At 30.5% G+C, this 15455-nt stretch overlaps 2 protein-coding genes across 3 annotated transcripts; both read left to right on the top strand.

Annotated features, from left to right (window-relative positions):
• Nucleotides 1-1024: 1024 nt before the first annotated feature.
• LOC108472917 (BTB/POZ domain-containing protein At5g41330-like) lies at nt 1025-2713 on the top strand. The gene has a single exon (XM_017774483.2). It carries the CDS (start codon nt 1199-1201, stop codon nt 2591-2593), a length of 1395 nt encoding a protein of 464 aa, XP_017629972.1. The 5' UTR covers nt 1025-1198; the 3' UTR covers nt 2594-2713.
• Nucleotides 2714-11850: 9137 nt separating this feature from the next.
• On the top strand, nt 11851-14802 carry LOC108471061 (cytochrome P450 86A22-like). Of its 2 annotated transcripts, XR_008276141.1 has the most exons (3): nt 11851-13664; nt 14295-14402; nt 14499-14802. XR_008276141.1 is itself a non-coding variant. In XM_017772632.2 (2 exons), the coding sequence occupies exon 1, from the start codon at nt 12034-12036 to the stop codon at nt 13615-13617; it is 1584 nt and encodes a 527-aa protein (XP_017628121.1). In that variant the 5' UTR covers nt 11851-12033; the 3' UTR covers nt 13618-13664; nt 14295-14802. The 2 variants fall into 2 exon arrangements, 1 of the variants encoding a protein (XP_017628121.1); XM_017772632.2 differs by having other exon boundaries at nt 14295-14802.
• The last annotated feature ends 653 nt before the right edge of the window (nt 14803-15455 follow it).

The raw sequence follows: 15455 nt of genomic DNA, 5'->3' as shown, positions 1-15455 counted from the left end.
TCGCTCTAGTGATATTGTTACCTGAAGATGCTTCGATTAAATTTTTTCTATATCACTAAACTCAAAAAAAAAAAAAAATTGTCTGTCATTGTCAAGCTTGAATGATTAAAATAGTTAATTATTTAAATGTTTGGTTTAAATCAATTCAAAATAAGAATTGAAAGTTGTTTTGTAACTCAATGGAAAGCTGCAGCTGGAAATCAGAATCAGCTGCCTAACTTCTTATCCAACTTATCCATCAACAAATCAAAGGCCAAACTGAAACTGGGGAACCATTTTGGTCTGTTGGGCTAATTGAAATCTATACTGAACTGATGGGCTGATGGGGGGATCAAAGTTATTCCATTTTTCGTTAAATTGATCTCTAAACATCAATTTGATTTAAATTAGATTTTACAAATATATGTGTTCTATTAGTCTGGATTTTTTTGAATTTTACAAACAATATGATTACGCATTTAATACATATCTATAACTTAAATTGTATAAAATCATAATTGATATTAATATTAATATTAAATTGATATCTATATCCATTAAGTGATAATTAATATTAATCTAAGAAATCCAGGTTTAAACTTTTTAATAAAAATTGAAATTTAGAAAACTGAATTAACAAATAAAAGAAAGACAAAATAAAAATGTTCGCATATAGTCTGAAATACATTTCTTTTTGTAAAAATATGAATTAAAAAATTAAAATATTAGCATATTGTCTAAATTTATTTCTATTGTACAAAAAGGTAAATATTGGTATTGTTGTGAGGAATAAATATATGGTCTGAAAGAACTAATTAATATTGTGTTGTCTCGTAAAAAGGCCTTAAAAGGTAACAAAAAAATACTTCCAGGGAAAAAAAGACAAAACAGCATTCTCGTTCCATTTTTGTTTTTTCTGTGCTTCTAGAAAAAGAAACCAAACAGATAGTCAGACATGCAAAAAGCTTGTCAATGTTGGACGGCTCCTTTCATCAGTTTCAGGTGTTTAGTTATAAAATATTCAGTTTCTGTCAAATATGCATTCAAATGCTCAGATTTCATAATCCGTCACTGTTACGCCTGCCCGCCTTATATTACCTTATTGCCCACATCTCCTTCTCCCTTCAAAATTAGAGTCCATCTGTCTTTCTCTCGCAAAAAATCTTGCTCAAATTTTGTGTTTTGAAAATAAGGTAAGAAGGTTTTCCCTGAGACAATTATGCCATCATTCGATATTTGTTGTTTGGAGACAGAACCGGGGTTGAACAGTAATGTCGTGTCGATTAATGTCGGCGGTCGGATTTTCCAAACGACCAAGCAGACCCTAACCCAAGCGGGTCCCAAATCCCTTCTTTATCGACTTGCGGAAACGGGTTCGGATCGTTTCGTGGACCGGGACCCGGGTCAGTTCCCGCTCCTCCTCTCCCTCCTCCGCAGCGGGACCCTTCCTTCGAAAGTCAAAGACTTTGACCTCCGGGACCTCATCGAAGAGTCCAGATTCTACGGCGTTGAGTCGCTTTTGACTAGCTCTTTAAGCGACCCTTCCCACTTTGACGCTTTTGCCCTCCGGAAGTCGTCTGAATTACCCTTAAACGGCCGCGACACCCCTTCTGCGATTGCCTCGACGCCGTTTGGGTCCCTGCATGTTTCCCACGGTAGCAAGATCACGTCTTTCGATTGGTCGCTGACAAGAAAGTCAACGATTTTGACCCAATTCGCCGCCATCGATTCCTTGCTCGCAATTTCCCCGGATATCGCGGCGGCCGGGGCCACCGACTTTTCGGGGCTCCAGATTCTCGATCTCCAAAAAGGACGCGTCAAACAGGTTCTCAATTGGGAGAACGCGACCCGATCCGGTTCCACGGTTCAAGCAATCGGTTCATCAGGCGAGTTCTTGTTTACTAGCTTCGAATCCAGTAGGAGAAACTCCAATTCAATCCTGGTTTATGATATGAATACATTGAACCCTGTTATTGAAATTGCTCGCAATGAGATTTTCGGGGCTGATCTCGATTCAGCCATCCCAGCTACAAAGCTGAGATGGGTTTCGGGTTACGGGTTACTCATGGCATCCGGGTCGCATAGTGGGTTATCGGGTGTATCGGGGAACATTAAGTTCTGGGATATAAGGTCGGGTAATGTAGCCTTTGAATTGAAGGAGAAAGTCGATTGCTTTGCCGATGTTTGTGTTTCGGATAATATGAATGTGCTTTTCAAGGTTGGAGTGAGCTCTGGGGAGGTTTTGAATGCGGATTTGAGGTGTTTAGGGGCTGTGAACAATGATGCAAATGATAATAGTAATCCATGGATGTGTGTTGAGAATAGAAGGAAGGTAGTGAATGGGAAGAAAGAAGGGTTAGGGTGCAAAATCGAGAGCCATGGGAATCAAGTGTTTTGCAGTAAAGGAGGGGATATCGAGTTGTGGTCGGAGGTGGCGGTGGGTTCGGGGGGTCGATTAAAGGGTAGGGTTTTTAGGAAGAATGTGATGGGGAGAGTGAAGGCAATGGGAGGCTTGAAGGTAACCAACTTGGCATTTGGTGGAAACAAGATGTTTGTAACCCGAAAGGATCAGCAAGCTGTTGAGGTTTGGCAAGGTTCAACGGGAGGGTTTTGATCCTTTGGCTAGCTGTTGTAATTATAGGACAGTGTTGTATCTTGTAATTGTTTTATGGCTATTGATTTGATTCTTGGTGATCGAATTCATTATATCAAACAACAGATTTTTTTAATTAAATATTGAATCATTAACAAGAAGATGCAAGCCTTTTCTGTTAACTGAATTGCCACTATTGCTGTTGCGTTTGTGATTGGCTTAGGATCTTCTTTCTTGGTTTTGTCTAAAAATTATATGATGTTTCGCTAAGCCGCGGAGGATGAGTTTTTCTGACATATGGAACCCTTTTCCTCTTAATTTAGACCAAACAGTAACATAACATGTGCAGTTTATGTTATAGGCAGAGAAAGCATTATTATTAATGGCAGTAGCAGTATTCTGACTTGTGAAGAAAATAACAGTGGCAAATATTGGTGGGTGTTTGAAATTTAGAAGTTTGCCTTTTTGGCAATGACAATCATTTAAGTGAGCTTCACTCTGCATGTATGCATTACTTTATCAAGAACGGCGGCTTCAGCATTTGCAACTACACTATGTCTTTCTTTATATAAATCAGGTCGTACCATTAAGAATGTTTGCAGATTTCTAAATATTCAATTTCAGTAGTTTAAGTTTAGCTTAAACAACAAAGTGGCACAGTGATATATATATATATATATATATATATACAAATGGTACCGAAATTATATTAATTTATTTAAATGGTACATAAATTATTTTCATTACCTAAATTACATTGGCTATTCAAAAAATTAGTCAATTACCTTGTGACATGTAATAATTTTTAATAAAATTTTTATTAACATAAAACTTGTAAACATATTCTTCTATTTTATCATTTACTCAATAACTCGATGATAAAAGATTAAAAATTCGTGAAAAACTCATCCAAATCTAATTTTTCGATAAAACTTATATTCTGACAAGTTTTTTTTTTGACCTTGACTTTGATTTTTCTCATCTCCAAATTCAAAATTTATTTTTATTACTTCTTAAAAGTAACTTTTCTGTTCTTTTCTATATATTTTGCATAAAATATGTTAGATGAATTTTATAATGAAAAAATTCAGATAAAACATAAAATTCAATTACAAAGAAGAAGTAAAGTAGAAAAAAATGGTAAGAGGGTTGCAAAAACAAAATCAGTGTAAGAAAATCAGTTCGATGTAGTCCAATAATTTTTTTGTATTTTAAATAAAATAAAAATATATTTTTAAAAAGTTATAATGTTTTTGAAAAATAAAAATTATGAGATAAAAATAAAACTCTCTAAAAATAAAAATGAAAAGTAGAAATGATTTTAAAAAATAAACAAATTTTCAAAATTCAATCTTATCTAGATTGACCACTCGGATAGGGAACCGATTGGGATATCAGTTTAATGAGAGGTAAAAAACCGATTGATTTATGAACCGGTACAATTTAATTGAACTGAGCTACAAAAATTGATTGAACCGACTACTAAATTCAAACTAATTTGAACAATTGGTTCCTAGAACGATCAACCAAATCAGTTCAAAGGAAAATTATTAAAAAAAAAAAACAAAGTATATTAAAAAAAATATAAAAAATTAATTCAATTGTCAATTTAACTTATTTTTTAGCACAATTCAACCAGTTTGTACAGATTCTGGATCTACCAGTTTTTAAAATTTTAAACTTTTTTAGTCCTCAAAATTTATGATTTTTTATCAAATTGGTCCATACCTTTCTTTTCTTATTTTAAACAAAAAAATAAAAAAGTTTAAAAATTATAATTTTTAAAAAAAATGAAACAACCTTTAAAATTAAAAAAAATAGATTTTTAAAAATAAAAAAATTCAAAATTCAATGTTATCTAAACTGGATCAAACTGATTGGACCAATAATTAGCTTGGGTATCGATCCAGTCAGAGGTAAAAAACTAGTTGACTCGCGAATCTGTATGGATTAGTTGAACCAAGCTAAAAATCAATTGAACCGATTTTTATAATTTTTATTTTTGAATTTTAATATTTTGTTTGCTTGAAATCACCAATCATTTTAGGAACTAATTGGATAGGCCAGTTTGAAATCGGTTCAACTGCTAGTTCAATCAATTTTTAGCTTGATTCAGTCAGTTTGTACCAATTCAGAGGTCAATTGATTTTTTACTTCTTGTCGGATCGATATGTCAATATGTTCCTTATTCGAATGGTTTATTTGGTCTAGTTTAGATAACATTGAATCTTGGATTTTTTTATATTTTAAAATTTATTTTATTTTTTATTTTTAAAATTATAATTTTTTAATTTGTATATATATTAAATATGAATGAAATTAATTTTTAAAATTTTAATGTACTTTTAAATGGTAATGACCAAACTGATAAAAATTATAAATATTAAGGGATAAAAATTATTTTACCATTAATACCGTTAATTTTAACAATAAAATTAAGTGAAAAGACTAAAATTTATAAATAAAAAAATACAGGGACTCAATATTTAAAAGTTACAATTAAATTTAAATTTTCAAAAAAGTACAACAACCTCAAAGTCAAGCTGCCCCAAATTGATTTCTTTACATATTTGACCTTCTGTACAATAGACTAACACTGACTAATACCTGACTCTTTATTAACCATGACCAATACCTGTCATATTTTGTGTCTTTTGTCAAAAAATATCTTACGAGGTCGGTGAATTTGTTAGAAAACGTTAAAAGGTTCAGTCTTCTAAAATTTATTCTATTTTCGGACATTTTGTTGGAGGTGTTTTATTTTGAAATTTTTCAAATTTTTAATTTATTTTGATTAAAGAAAATTGTGTATATTTGTTAAAGTTGTATAATTCAAATTCTTATTAAATAAAATAAAAGATTGTTTGTAAGTTAAGTTAAACAAAATAAATAAACTCTTTTATAAATTTAGGAAACACACTAATTAAAATATTAAAACTCATAACACTTTTGGAGAATTTTGTATTTACATTTTTAAAGTTCTTTGTTTACGAGGTTTAGTTTTGATTTTCATCTTTTGTATTCTTTTGTTTTTTACTATTATAATAAAATTATCATTACCTGTGATTTTTATCCTCTTTTAAGAGAGTTTTTCACGTTAAATTTGTGTGTTAAATTTCTCAATTTTTTATCCCCAACAATATGCCACATGACAACATATGTTAAAAAAATTAAGTCTACTCAAAATATTTGAAGGAAATAAAAATAAGTCTTATAACAAAAATAAAATACACTCGATATCCAAATTCATGATTCTTAAAAATTAAACGATTTCATAAAATAAAATTTATTATTTCTAAATAAAAAATCCGAAAATAAATATTTACTAGCAATAATTACATTTTATCTAATTAATTGTGAGCTTAATTAAGGGCTGTAGATTTAGGTTTGGTTTTGACATTGAATTTGTAAACAGTCGACGGTAACATGATGAACTAAAGTCCAATTCCATGGACTTAGCTGTTGATTTCATTTAAAATGAAATTGAAATTTGTTCTGTTTTTTTCTTCCATGCTTTGACAGAAGAAATCCATGTGACTGGCAATGATGGAACAATAACAAAAAAAAAAAAACCATGAGCTGGACAAGTTTTGAAGAAGCAGTTCATCCATGTGTTGTTCGGTCCTGCACCAGCAAGATCAACATGGCATTTGGGGTAGTTAGGACTTGACTTAGCCTAGCCAGCCTTGCCTAAAAGGGCTTGATTACATTAAATGCTGGTATGGTGTTTTAGGTGAGTTTAAAGCTTAAAATATTGACAAAGCCTGTCAAATATGATTCCCCGCCAAATGATAAGGACATTCAAGTGCTGAAACCATACATGTTTGGTCCATCTGGCTTTTATCCCTTTCCATGTCTTTAATGAGTTGCCGTAAATTGCCTTTGAGAAGTTACCTCGTGAAATGGGGATGCATTTCTTCTTTTTGGTCTTAAATTTGATAATTTTGAATATAATATAATTATTGTTTACAACAAAAAATTTGAGTCGTGGAAGTGTGAACTGTGAAGAGTTGTTAGGGTGAGAGCAGTCTCTGTCGTGGTAACTGCGGAGAGCCATTAGAGATAATGGTCGAAGAAAACAAAGTTGTTATACAAACAAAGTTTCTGCCTTGATTGTTTGCTTCACCTTCTTCTTGGAGGAGGGTTTTTAGAGACGGAAAATGCTTAGAGTGGACCTTCTATGATGATTTCAGTTTCGCTAAATAGAGAATCTTTGTGAAATTGAGATCTTAAATCGCCCTGTATATATAAAAATTATAAAAATCAAAGTTACAGTTCTAAACATAATAATTTAATAAATAATTTAGGATCCATGTTAGTTCGATAAATAATTATTATTGTTATAATATTTTAATAAGAATGACAGGAGTTAATACTTAATAATCAATAATTAAAATAAAATATGAAAAATTAATGCACAAATAAAAATATGTAAATTTAGGTTGAATCAATAATGCAATCTTCTCTTTTAAACATAAGTTCATCATTTCAAATGTGATCTGAATTTGAATAGTATTAATCGTATTAGTCACGTTGTTATTGGAGATTTACTCTTGTTTTATAATTCACCAAAGAAAAATAATATAACCTCCTCTTCGTTAAAGAAGTTAAAATTGTTGGCTGCATTAGTTAGTAGCAATTGAAGATAAAAAAATTAAATTAAAATTGAATTATAAATTTTGAAATGATTTAAATGTAGTTTTAGTGTTTGTATAATTTTATTATTTTTAAAGATGCTAAATGTATAATTTTATCATGGGGTGTTATCAAATCCCAAGAAAATGCTATGCTTTATCAAGAGCAATTATGGTTCCATATTGGAGACTTGGAATAAGAAAATAACCTTCTTTGAATGCGGTCAATCAAGGAAGAGACAAATGTAGACGGTAAAAACTTAGGGTGGATAAGGGAAAGGAGATTTAATGTTCATTGAAGGGAGCGGAAGTGACAGTTTTGGTGATGCAACTATGGTGAAGGATAAATAAAACCATTGTTTGTAAATATGGGTGAAGTAAGAAAATATTTTAGGAAGGGTTGAGATGAATTATAAAATGTTTGAGACATCGTATATTAATTTATAATTTCATTATTTTAAAAGGACTAAATATAATAATTTTATATTTTAAAGGGTTAAAATATAATTTTATCATAAATTAATTTAAATTTTTAATATTCTTAAAAGATTAAATTGAATTTCTTTTATTTTTAGAAGGCCAAGGATAGTACCAACCTTCCTGACATCACCTCTATTTGTAAAGTATTATTGAAAAAAATAATAATCTCGCTCTCTGGAGTAGATGTGCTCATGGATTAAGTCAAGCTAAGGCTAAGCATAATATTAATATATTTATTTTTTGTCAAGTTTAATTCAGCCTAAAATGTATACTTAAAATTTTGCCCAAATTCATTCATATTTGTAAAATACTAACCAAGTTCGTTTTAAGCCACTCATATTATTTTTTAAAAAATATTTTATTTTATTTTATTTTATTTTAATAGGTAACAATTTTATACTTTTTTATTTATTGAAAATTTTTATAATCATTTTAACATTATTTTAATATTTACATTAGAGTAGTATTATATATTTAGTATATATATTTTTAATGTGTTCATAAATTACATCATATATATAAAAATAACATAATGTAAAATACTACAAACTAAAACATGGGTCGAGTCAGGCTAGGCCCAGGCCTTGTATGTTCAAAGCCTGAGCCCAACCAATATTTTACATGTGCCTAATTTTTTGTCTAAACTCATTTTTTAGGTCTATTTTTTTTAAAATTTAAATGAATAGCTTGGCCCATAAATAAGTATACTCTAAAATTGGTAGAAAGGGTTTAGATTTTAAAAGTTTGGATTTTGGAATAGGACCCATCGATTAAGTACTATATTAAGTAAGAGAGGTAGAGTGAAGGTCTTTGACAAAAGTCGATTAGATGTCACTTAAAGTAGAATCAAGATTTCTTTGTTATGAAAAAAAGACGAAGACAAGTAATTAGTTACATGGATAAAATCAAATATTTTAAACTTATAAGTAAATCCAATGTATACTACCACGTATAAAAGAAAGACCCCTAAGGACTTCTTGTCCCTTTTTCCTTTTACAATAGTTAATTTTCAGTTTTAATCTCTTTTTTTTAAAGATTATATAAGTATACTTAAATTTTAATTTTGATTCATAAATTTTATTTAAATTTAAGATTTAATTTTTTATTTTAATTTTTTACATAATTTAGACACCTTCATATTCTTTTTCTTTTCTTTTATTTTGATACTAGAAAATAATAGCTAAATTTCAATTTTAATCTCTATTTTTTAAGATTATACAATAATGATTAAATTTCAATTTTGATCTTTATATATTGCTCAATTTTAAATTTTAATTTTTATATCTTAATTTTGACATAATTTAGTCCCTCAAATGTTATTAATTAATCTAAATATTTTATTCTAATTAAAATGTTTATGTGAATTTCTAAGAATTGTACTTAACACGGTTAAAAATTTTCTATTAAGTTCAAGTCCATTACAATTTTTTGTTACATGGATATCAATGAAATAACATTTTTTAATTTTAAAATGTCACACCAACAAATTTAACATAAAAATTTTAACGGTATTAACAAATAACCTAAATTTAAAATTTCAAAAACTAAAAGGATTAAATTCCAAAAAATAAAAGTATGAAGATTTACAATAACTTTGAGCATATTATAACTTTTTACACTATAATTTAATTAAAAATAAATAATCAACTCAACACAAAGCACAAATGAAACCATACTAATTTTATATTAAACTTGAAATGATTTCGTTAAATAATCTTATTTAAAATTAATTAATTACCATTATTTAAAAACTTTCTAATTGAAAAGAATTTGAGTAAGTTATAAAAGCAAAAATTAATAATAATTCATCTCAAATTTAATATATATACACTAACAATTTGAAGTTACAAAAGGAAACAATTTCTAGGTGGCATGCTTATAATCTGCCATTTGTCAATATATTATTTTACTATGCGTAATTTTTATTTTATTTTTAAAAGAATTAGTTAAAGGTAAATTTTTATTAATATATACTGTCAAATTTGGAATAAAAATTTCCTTTAGTAATCGTATTCATAACTAAATAAAATAAACTATATTTTTGAATAAAATAAATTTTAACTTCGAATTTTCGAGATTCTCTACTTTTTACTTTATTTAAAAAAAAGATTAGAAATTAAAGTATTATCCCGTTTTGTATAAAAGAAATATTAGGCTATATATATATTTATTTATAAAAACTGATTAGAGGATAAAATTCCAAATTATTAAAAATTTGCAGGTCTCAAATTTAAATATATGAAATATTTATATAGAAAATTTCATTTGAAAAATAAATAATATTTTAATATACCAACAGCTTCAAACCTTATCTGTTTTTATTTATTTATTATCATAATGGTCTTGTACGGTTTTAATAATGTTGTTTGTAATCCTCCTAAATTTTTAAAATTTTTATTTTAATCTTTGTAGGTTATTAAAATTTTATTTTAGTCTTGTCTAAATTAATTTCTGTCCCAAAGTTTTCTTTTAATTTGAACTTTTTTATAGAAAATACAAATTGTTTGATAAATTTGGTTAAATTTTAATTTAATTTGGTAAAATGAGTAGTATTTATATATTAAATTGGTAAAAGAACTTAAATAATTGCAATATTTAATATATAATTTAATAAATTTTAGTAATTTTTTAAGTTTAATACACAAATTGCCCCTAAAGTATCCTGGTTTTCTCCGTTTGCTAACCCAAAGAATTTTGCACAATGGTTCGGGTTCACCCCAAAGCACCAACGCTGTTAAAAAATCGATCGTCTTCTTTAATCAATCAGAATTTGCCACGTGTTGCATCATGGTAAAACACTTAAAATTATAAAAATCATAAAAATATAAAATATAACTGCTAGTATAAATTCAAGTCATAAATTTGAAATTTAATCATTTTATTTTTATTTTCAAGAATTTAATATTTCTATTTTCCAAATTTTAAAATTCAAATCCAATTATTAACACCATTAAATTTCTTTTGTTAAATTTGTTGCTGGACTTTTTATAATAAAAATTCACTTGATAGCCATATAATTAAAAATATGACTTTTTTAAACTTGAATTAACAAAATAATTTTAAAAGTGTTAAGAATTGAATCAATTTTGAAATCTAAAAAGTAAATGAATTAAATTTTGAAAAGAAATGTACAAAGAATAAATTTCATATTTGTGAAGAGTATAATAACTTATGGCATATTTTAATCTATATACAAATAGAAGGTATAATGATAAATCGATCCCTAACATTTACATTTTTGTCCATTTGACCCTTACTTTTTAGCTAAATTTAGCCATTAGTATTTTAAAAAAATCAAATCAATTTTTCTTAATGAAAATGCTAACTAAAATATTAATTTTTAACAATATTGGTGTGACAACATACGTGGCAATTCACGTGTATTTCATATTGATATATATTGACATGGTACTATTTGTCTTATATGTCACCATATCAACAAAATCATTTAAAATTTATAAAAATAATAAAAATATAAAAGTTCATTAAGCTTTAAAAATTAATATAGGGTACATGTGGATTACACTCGGCTTTCAAGTTTAAAAATTATAATATTTTATTTAATTTTTCGGTTAAAAATAATAATTAGAATTTTTTAGAAAATATTAATTTTCAAATTTAATTCTTTTTAAAAGTCAAATTTAACTAAAAAATAAATTGATAAAATATTTAAACACTAACGTCTAAATTTATCAATTTAATGCTTATATGAAAATAGTATGTATATATCGACATATGTAAGGAGTATGGTTGCTCAACCAATCTTATTGTTCCCGTTTACATTCATTCAATGCTAGCTGCTGCAATGGTTGGAATTTAAGGACAAGCTTCTTCCTGCAAAATTAGGTGACCCCTTTTCTTCTCTGTCTTTCTGAGAGTGGGGCTACGTGGGTATTTAATTTATACTTGCTTCAAGCTCGACTAATCTGGTGGCTTAGGGTTGTGCTTTTTCCAACGACCCCAGTCGGCCATTAAAGGCTATGAGTTTCCATTTACAGTCTGAATTAATCAGGTCCATGCACTAATAAAATACTAAAGAAAAGAAAAAAGTGGAATCAGTCAGTTTGAAAGACCGAAAGGGATAGCGAGAGAGAGATATTCTCAACAAATTTAGCTGCAAATATTAATTGCATGCTTTGGCTTTCTGTGTTATTTCCTCTCTATATAACCCTTTTTGTCTTCTCTTTCACTCACACATTCACAGGCTTCTCGTCTCTTCTCCCTTTTCTGTACATTTAGGGTTTTATTTATTTTTCGCCATTGTCGTTTCAATTTAAGAGCTCTCATGTTCGTGCATTAACAGCTTCAACTCATATATTATATATAGAGTGTTACAAAGCTGATCAAATGGATGCATCAGTGGCTTTGATGATCCTATCAGCCGTGGTGGTTTATTTAGTATGGTTCAAGTTCATCGCACGGTCGCTCAATGGACCACGTGTCTGGCCTTTATTGGGCAGCCTTCCGGGGCTCATTGAGAACTCCAATTGTATGCATGAGTGGATTGCCGACAACCTACGAGCGTGCGGCGGCACGTACCAGACGTGCATCGCTGCTATTCCCTTTTTGGCTCGGAAGCAAGGTCTCGTGACCGTCACGTGCGATCCGAAGAACTTGGAGCATATTTTGAAGGGCCGGTTCGACAATTATCCCAAGGGGCCGTTTTGGCAGGCTGTGTTTCATGATTTGCTTGGTGATGGGATCTTTAATTCTGATGGTGACACGTGGCTATTCCAGCGTAAGACTGCCGCGTTGGAGTTTACCACCAGGACGCTTCGCCAAGCCATGTCGCGGTGGGTTAACCGGGCCATCAAGCAGCGGTTTTGCCCGATTCTTGAGACGGCTCAGCTCCAAGGGAAGCCGGTTGATTTTCAGGACCTGTTGCTTCGGCTCACTTTCGATAACATATGTGGCTTGACATTTGGCAAGGATCCTCAAACGGCATCTCCAGGGCTTCCCGAGAACGGCTTCGCAACGGCTTTTGATCGAGCCACAGAAGCCACGCTCCAGCGATTTATTTTGCCCGAAATCATATGGAAGCTGAAAAAATGGTTGGGGCTTGGAATGGAAGTGAAGCTGACCCGAAGCCTCGACCACATGGATAAATTCTTATCCGAAATCATTAATACACGCAAGCTTGAATTGCTGAGTCAGCATCAAGGTGAGATCCCACACGACGACTTGCTGTCCCGTTTCATGAAAAAAAAGGAATCCTACTCAGATGAATTCCTTAGACACGTGGCTTTAAACTTTATTTTAGCTGGACGTGACACGACTTCGGTCGCACTATGCTGGTTCTTCTGGTTAGTCAGTCAAAATTTAAGGGTGGAAGAAAAGATCATCACAGAAATTACTAACGTTTTGATGGAGACACGTGGCACTGATACTTCCAAATGGGTAAATGAACCCCTTGTATTCGAAGAAGTTGACCGATTAATATACCTTAAAGCAGCACTATCTGAGACATTAAGACTCTACCCATCAGTGCCACAAGACTCAAAGCATGTAATAGCAGATGATGTCTTGCCTAATGGGACATTCGTCCCTGCTGGATCAAACGTGACATACTCTATATATTCAGCTGGTCGTATGAAATTCATTTGGGGTGAAGATTGCCTGGAATTCAAACCAGAAAGGTGGTTATCCGAAGACGGCAAAAAATTCGAGCCAAAGGATTCGTATAGATTTGTTACATTCAACGCGGGACCCCGAATTTGTTTAGGAAAAGATTTAGCTTATCTTCAAATGAAATCAATAGCCGCGGCGGTGTTGCTCCATCATCGACTTACAGTGGCGGCAGGGCACCGGGTAGAGCAAAAGATGTCATTAACGTTGTTCATGAAATATGGGCTTTGCATGGACGTGCACCCAAGAAACCTCAAACCTGTCCCAGAAAAGATGCACAAAGCTGATGAAGAAGTGTATGTTTGAATTATATATTGGCGAAAGATTTTGTGAATAGGATATGGTTGATGCAGGTATGATATAAAGCATATTATTATAAGCCATCTATAGATGTAATTTTGCAAGTGAAATAATAATAAAGAAAAACTGAATGCCAAATTATACGTTAAATAGACTTCCCAAATGATTGAAAATTGTGCAACTGTTACAATGCTAACATGCATAATTGCTTTAGTTTCTACTTTGGTAATTTATGCTATAAAACAAGTTTTGATCTTTTACATTTAATTATTTATTATGGGTTTCGTATTTGTTAGAAGAATTTAGAAATTCACAATTTTATGAAATAGAAATATATATATTTATATCTTTCATCTTTATTTACGGTTTATGTTGGGAATTCTTGATTATCTTTTCTAATAATAATCTTTAAATTTCAAACATGCATTTTTTTTTTACAAATTATATTTCTTTACCACTTAATTTTTAGTTTTTTTCCCTTAGTTAATGGTTTAACTATACAGTTACATCAATTAAACCAACCACCTTATCTAGTCTTTGAACCTTTTCAAGACTTAAATATGTGAATGGTCCACATAATTAAGCAAAGCCTTCAATTTTGTTGGAGGACTAAGATTGATCATGGTGAATGGTGTTATGAAAGTGAAATTTTGAAAGCTGACGCAGTGAAGTTTTTTGTGCAGCTATACTCCCTCGAGGTTTCGTTCTCAGGAGAGTTCCCTTTGCGCAACAGCTTCCCTATTTTGGGAGATGAAGACTTTGCGGCCTTGGAAAACAGTGTTTCGGAGGAGGTGAGAAAAACCTTGTTTAGCATGGCGCCCTTAAATGCCCCATTTATTCATGGATTTTAAGCTCGTTTCTTTCAATCCCAATGGGTACTTGTGAAGGATCAAATTTGTCAGCTGGTTTGGATGCGCTTTGAGGTGGCCCGAGTCCTCCTGAATTAAATCAAACGCTTATAGTATTGATTCCCAAGGTGGAAGGACCTAAACTTCTATGATAAGTCTATGTACAGTCTTATTTAAAGTGATCACTAAAACAATTGTTAACCGGTTAAGACCACTTATGTCAAATGTTATTGTCATTGTTAAACCAATTTTAATTGTCAATTTTATTGCCATCGAAGTGTTTATAATAATATTATAGTGGTGCAAGAAGTTATTCATACTATGCGTTTGTATAAAGAAAGAACATCATGGATGGTCATCAAGGTTGATCTAAAAAAAAGTACGATAGAATCAAGTGAGATTTTTCGAAAAATTTCATGAGAGAGACTGATCTCTCAATGAAAATTATCCGCTTGATCATAACTGTGTCTCTTCTTCAACCATGCAAATTCCATGGAACCGTGAACTTACAGAGGAGCTCAAGCCGCAGCGTGGTGATAGACAAGGGAGATCCACTCTTACCATACTTATTTGTACTTGATATGGAGAGGCTAACACAATTAATCTCTCAAGCAGTAGAAAGAGAAGAATGGGTTACAATTCAATTTTCTAGATGAGGATCGGCATTCGGCAATCTCTCATCTCCTTTTTACTGACGATCTTATTCATTTTCGTAGAGCGGATATGGAACAAGCATTGACAGTTAAAAAGAATTTTGGATGTTTTTTTTGTCTTTTTTTCATATCATCCGGTTAGTGCTGCAAGAATGCAAGTATATTTCTCTGATAATATGGGATCTAATCTAGCTGCAGAGATATGTGGTATGCTATAATAATTATTTTATTATTGACCCCATGTTTTTTTATTCTTGTATTATGGATCATCTCTTTTTCTAATTAGTACAATGAAGAAAATTTATATGAAATGGAGATATTATCCACTTCTGATAATTTAATG

The sequence above is a fragment of the Gossypium arboreum genome, chromosome 12 (genome assembly GCF_025698485.1).
Source record: "Gossypium arboreum isolate Shixiya-1 chromosome 12, ASM2569848v2, whole genome shotgun sequence".
Lineage (NCBI taxonomy): Eukaryota > Viridiplantae > Streptophyta > Magnoliopsida > Malvales > Malvaceae > Gossypium > Gossypium arboreum.
This window is presented reverse-complemented; position numbering and strand designations above follow the sequence as displayed.

Coding starts and splice junctions, on each gene's coding strand:
- LOC108472917 (XM_017774483.2), top strand. CDS start 1,199: ATGCCATCATTCGATATTTGTTGTTTGGAGACAGAACCGGGGTTGAAC.
- LOC108471061 (XM_017772632.2), top strand. CDS start 12,034: ATGGATGCATCAGTGGCTTTGATGATCCTATCAGCCGTGGTGGTTTAT.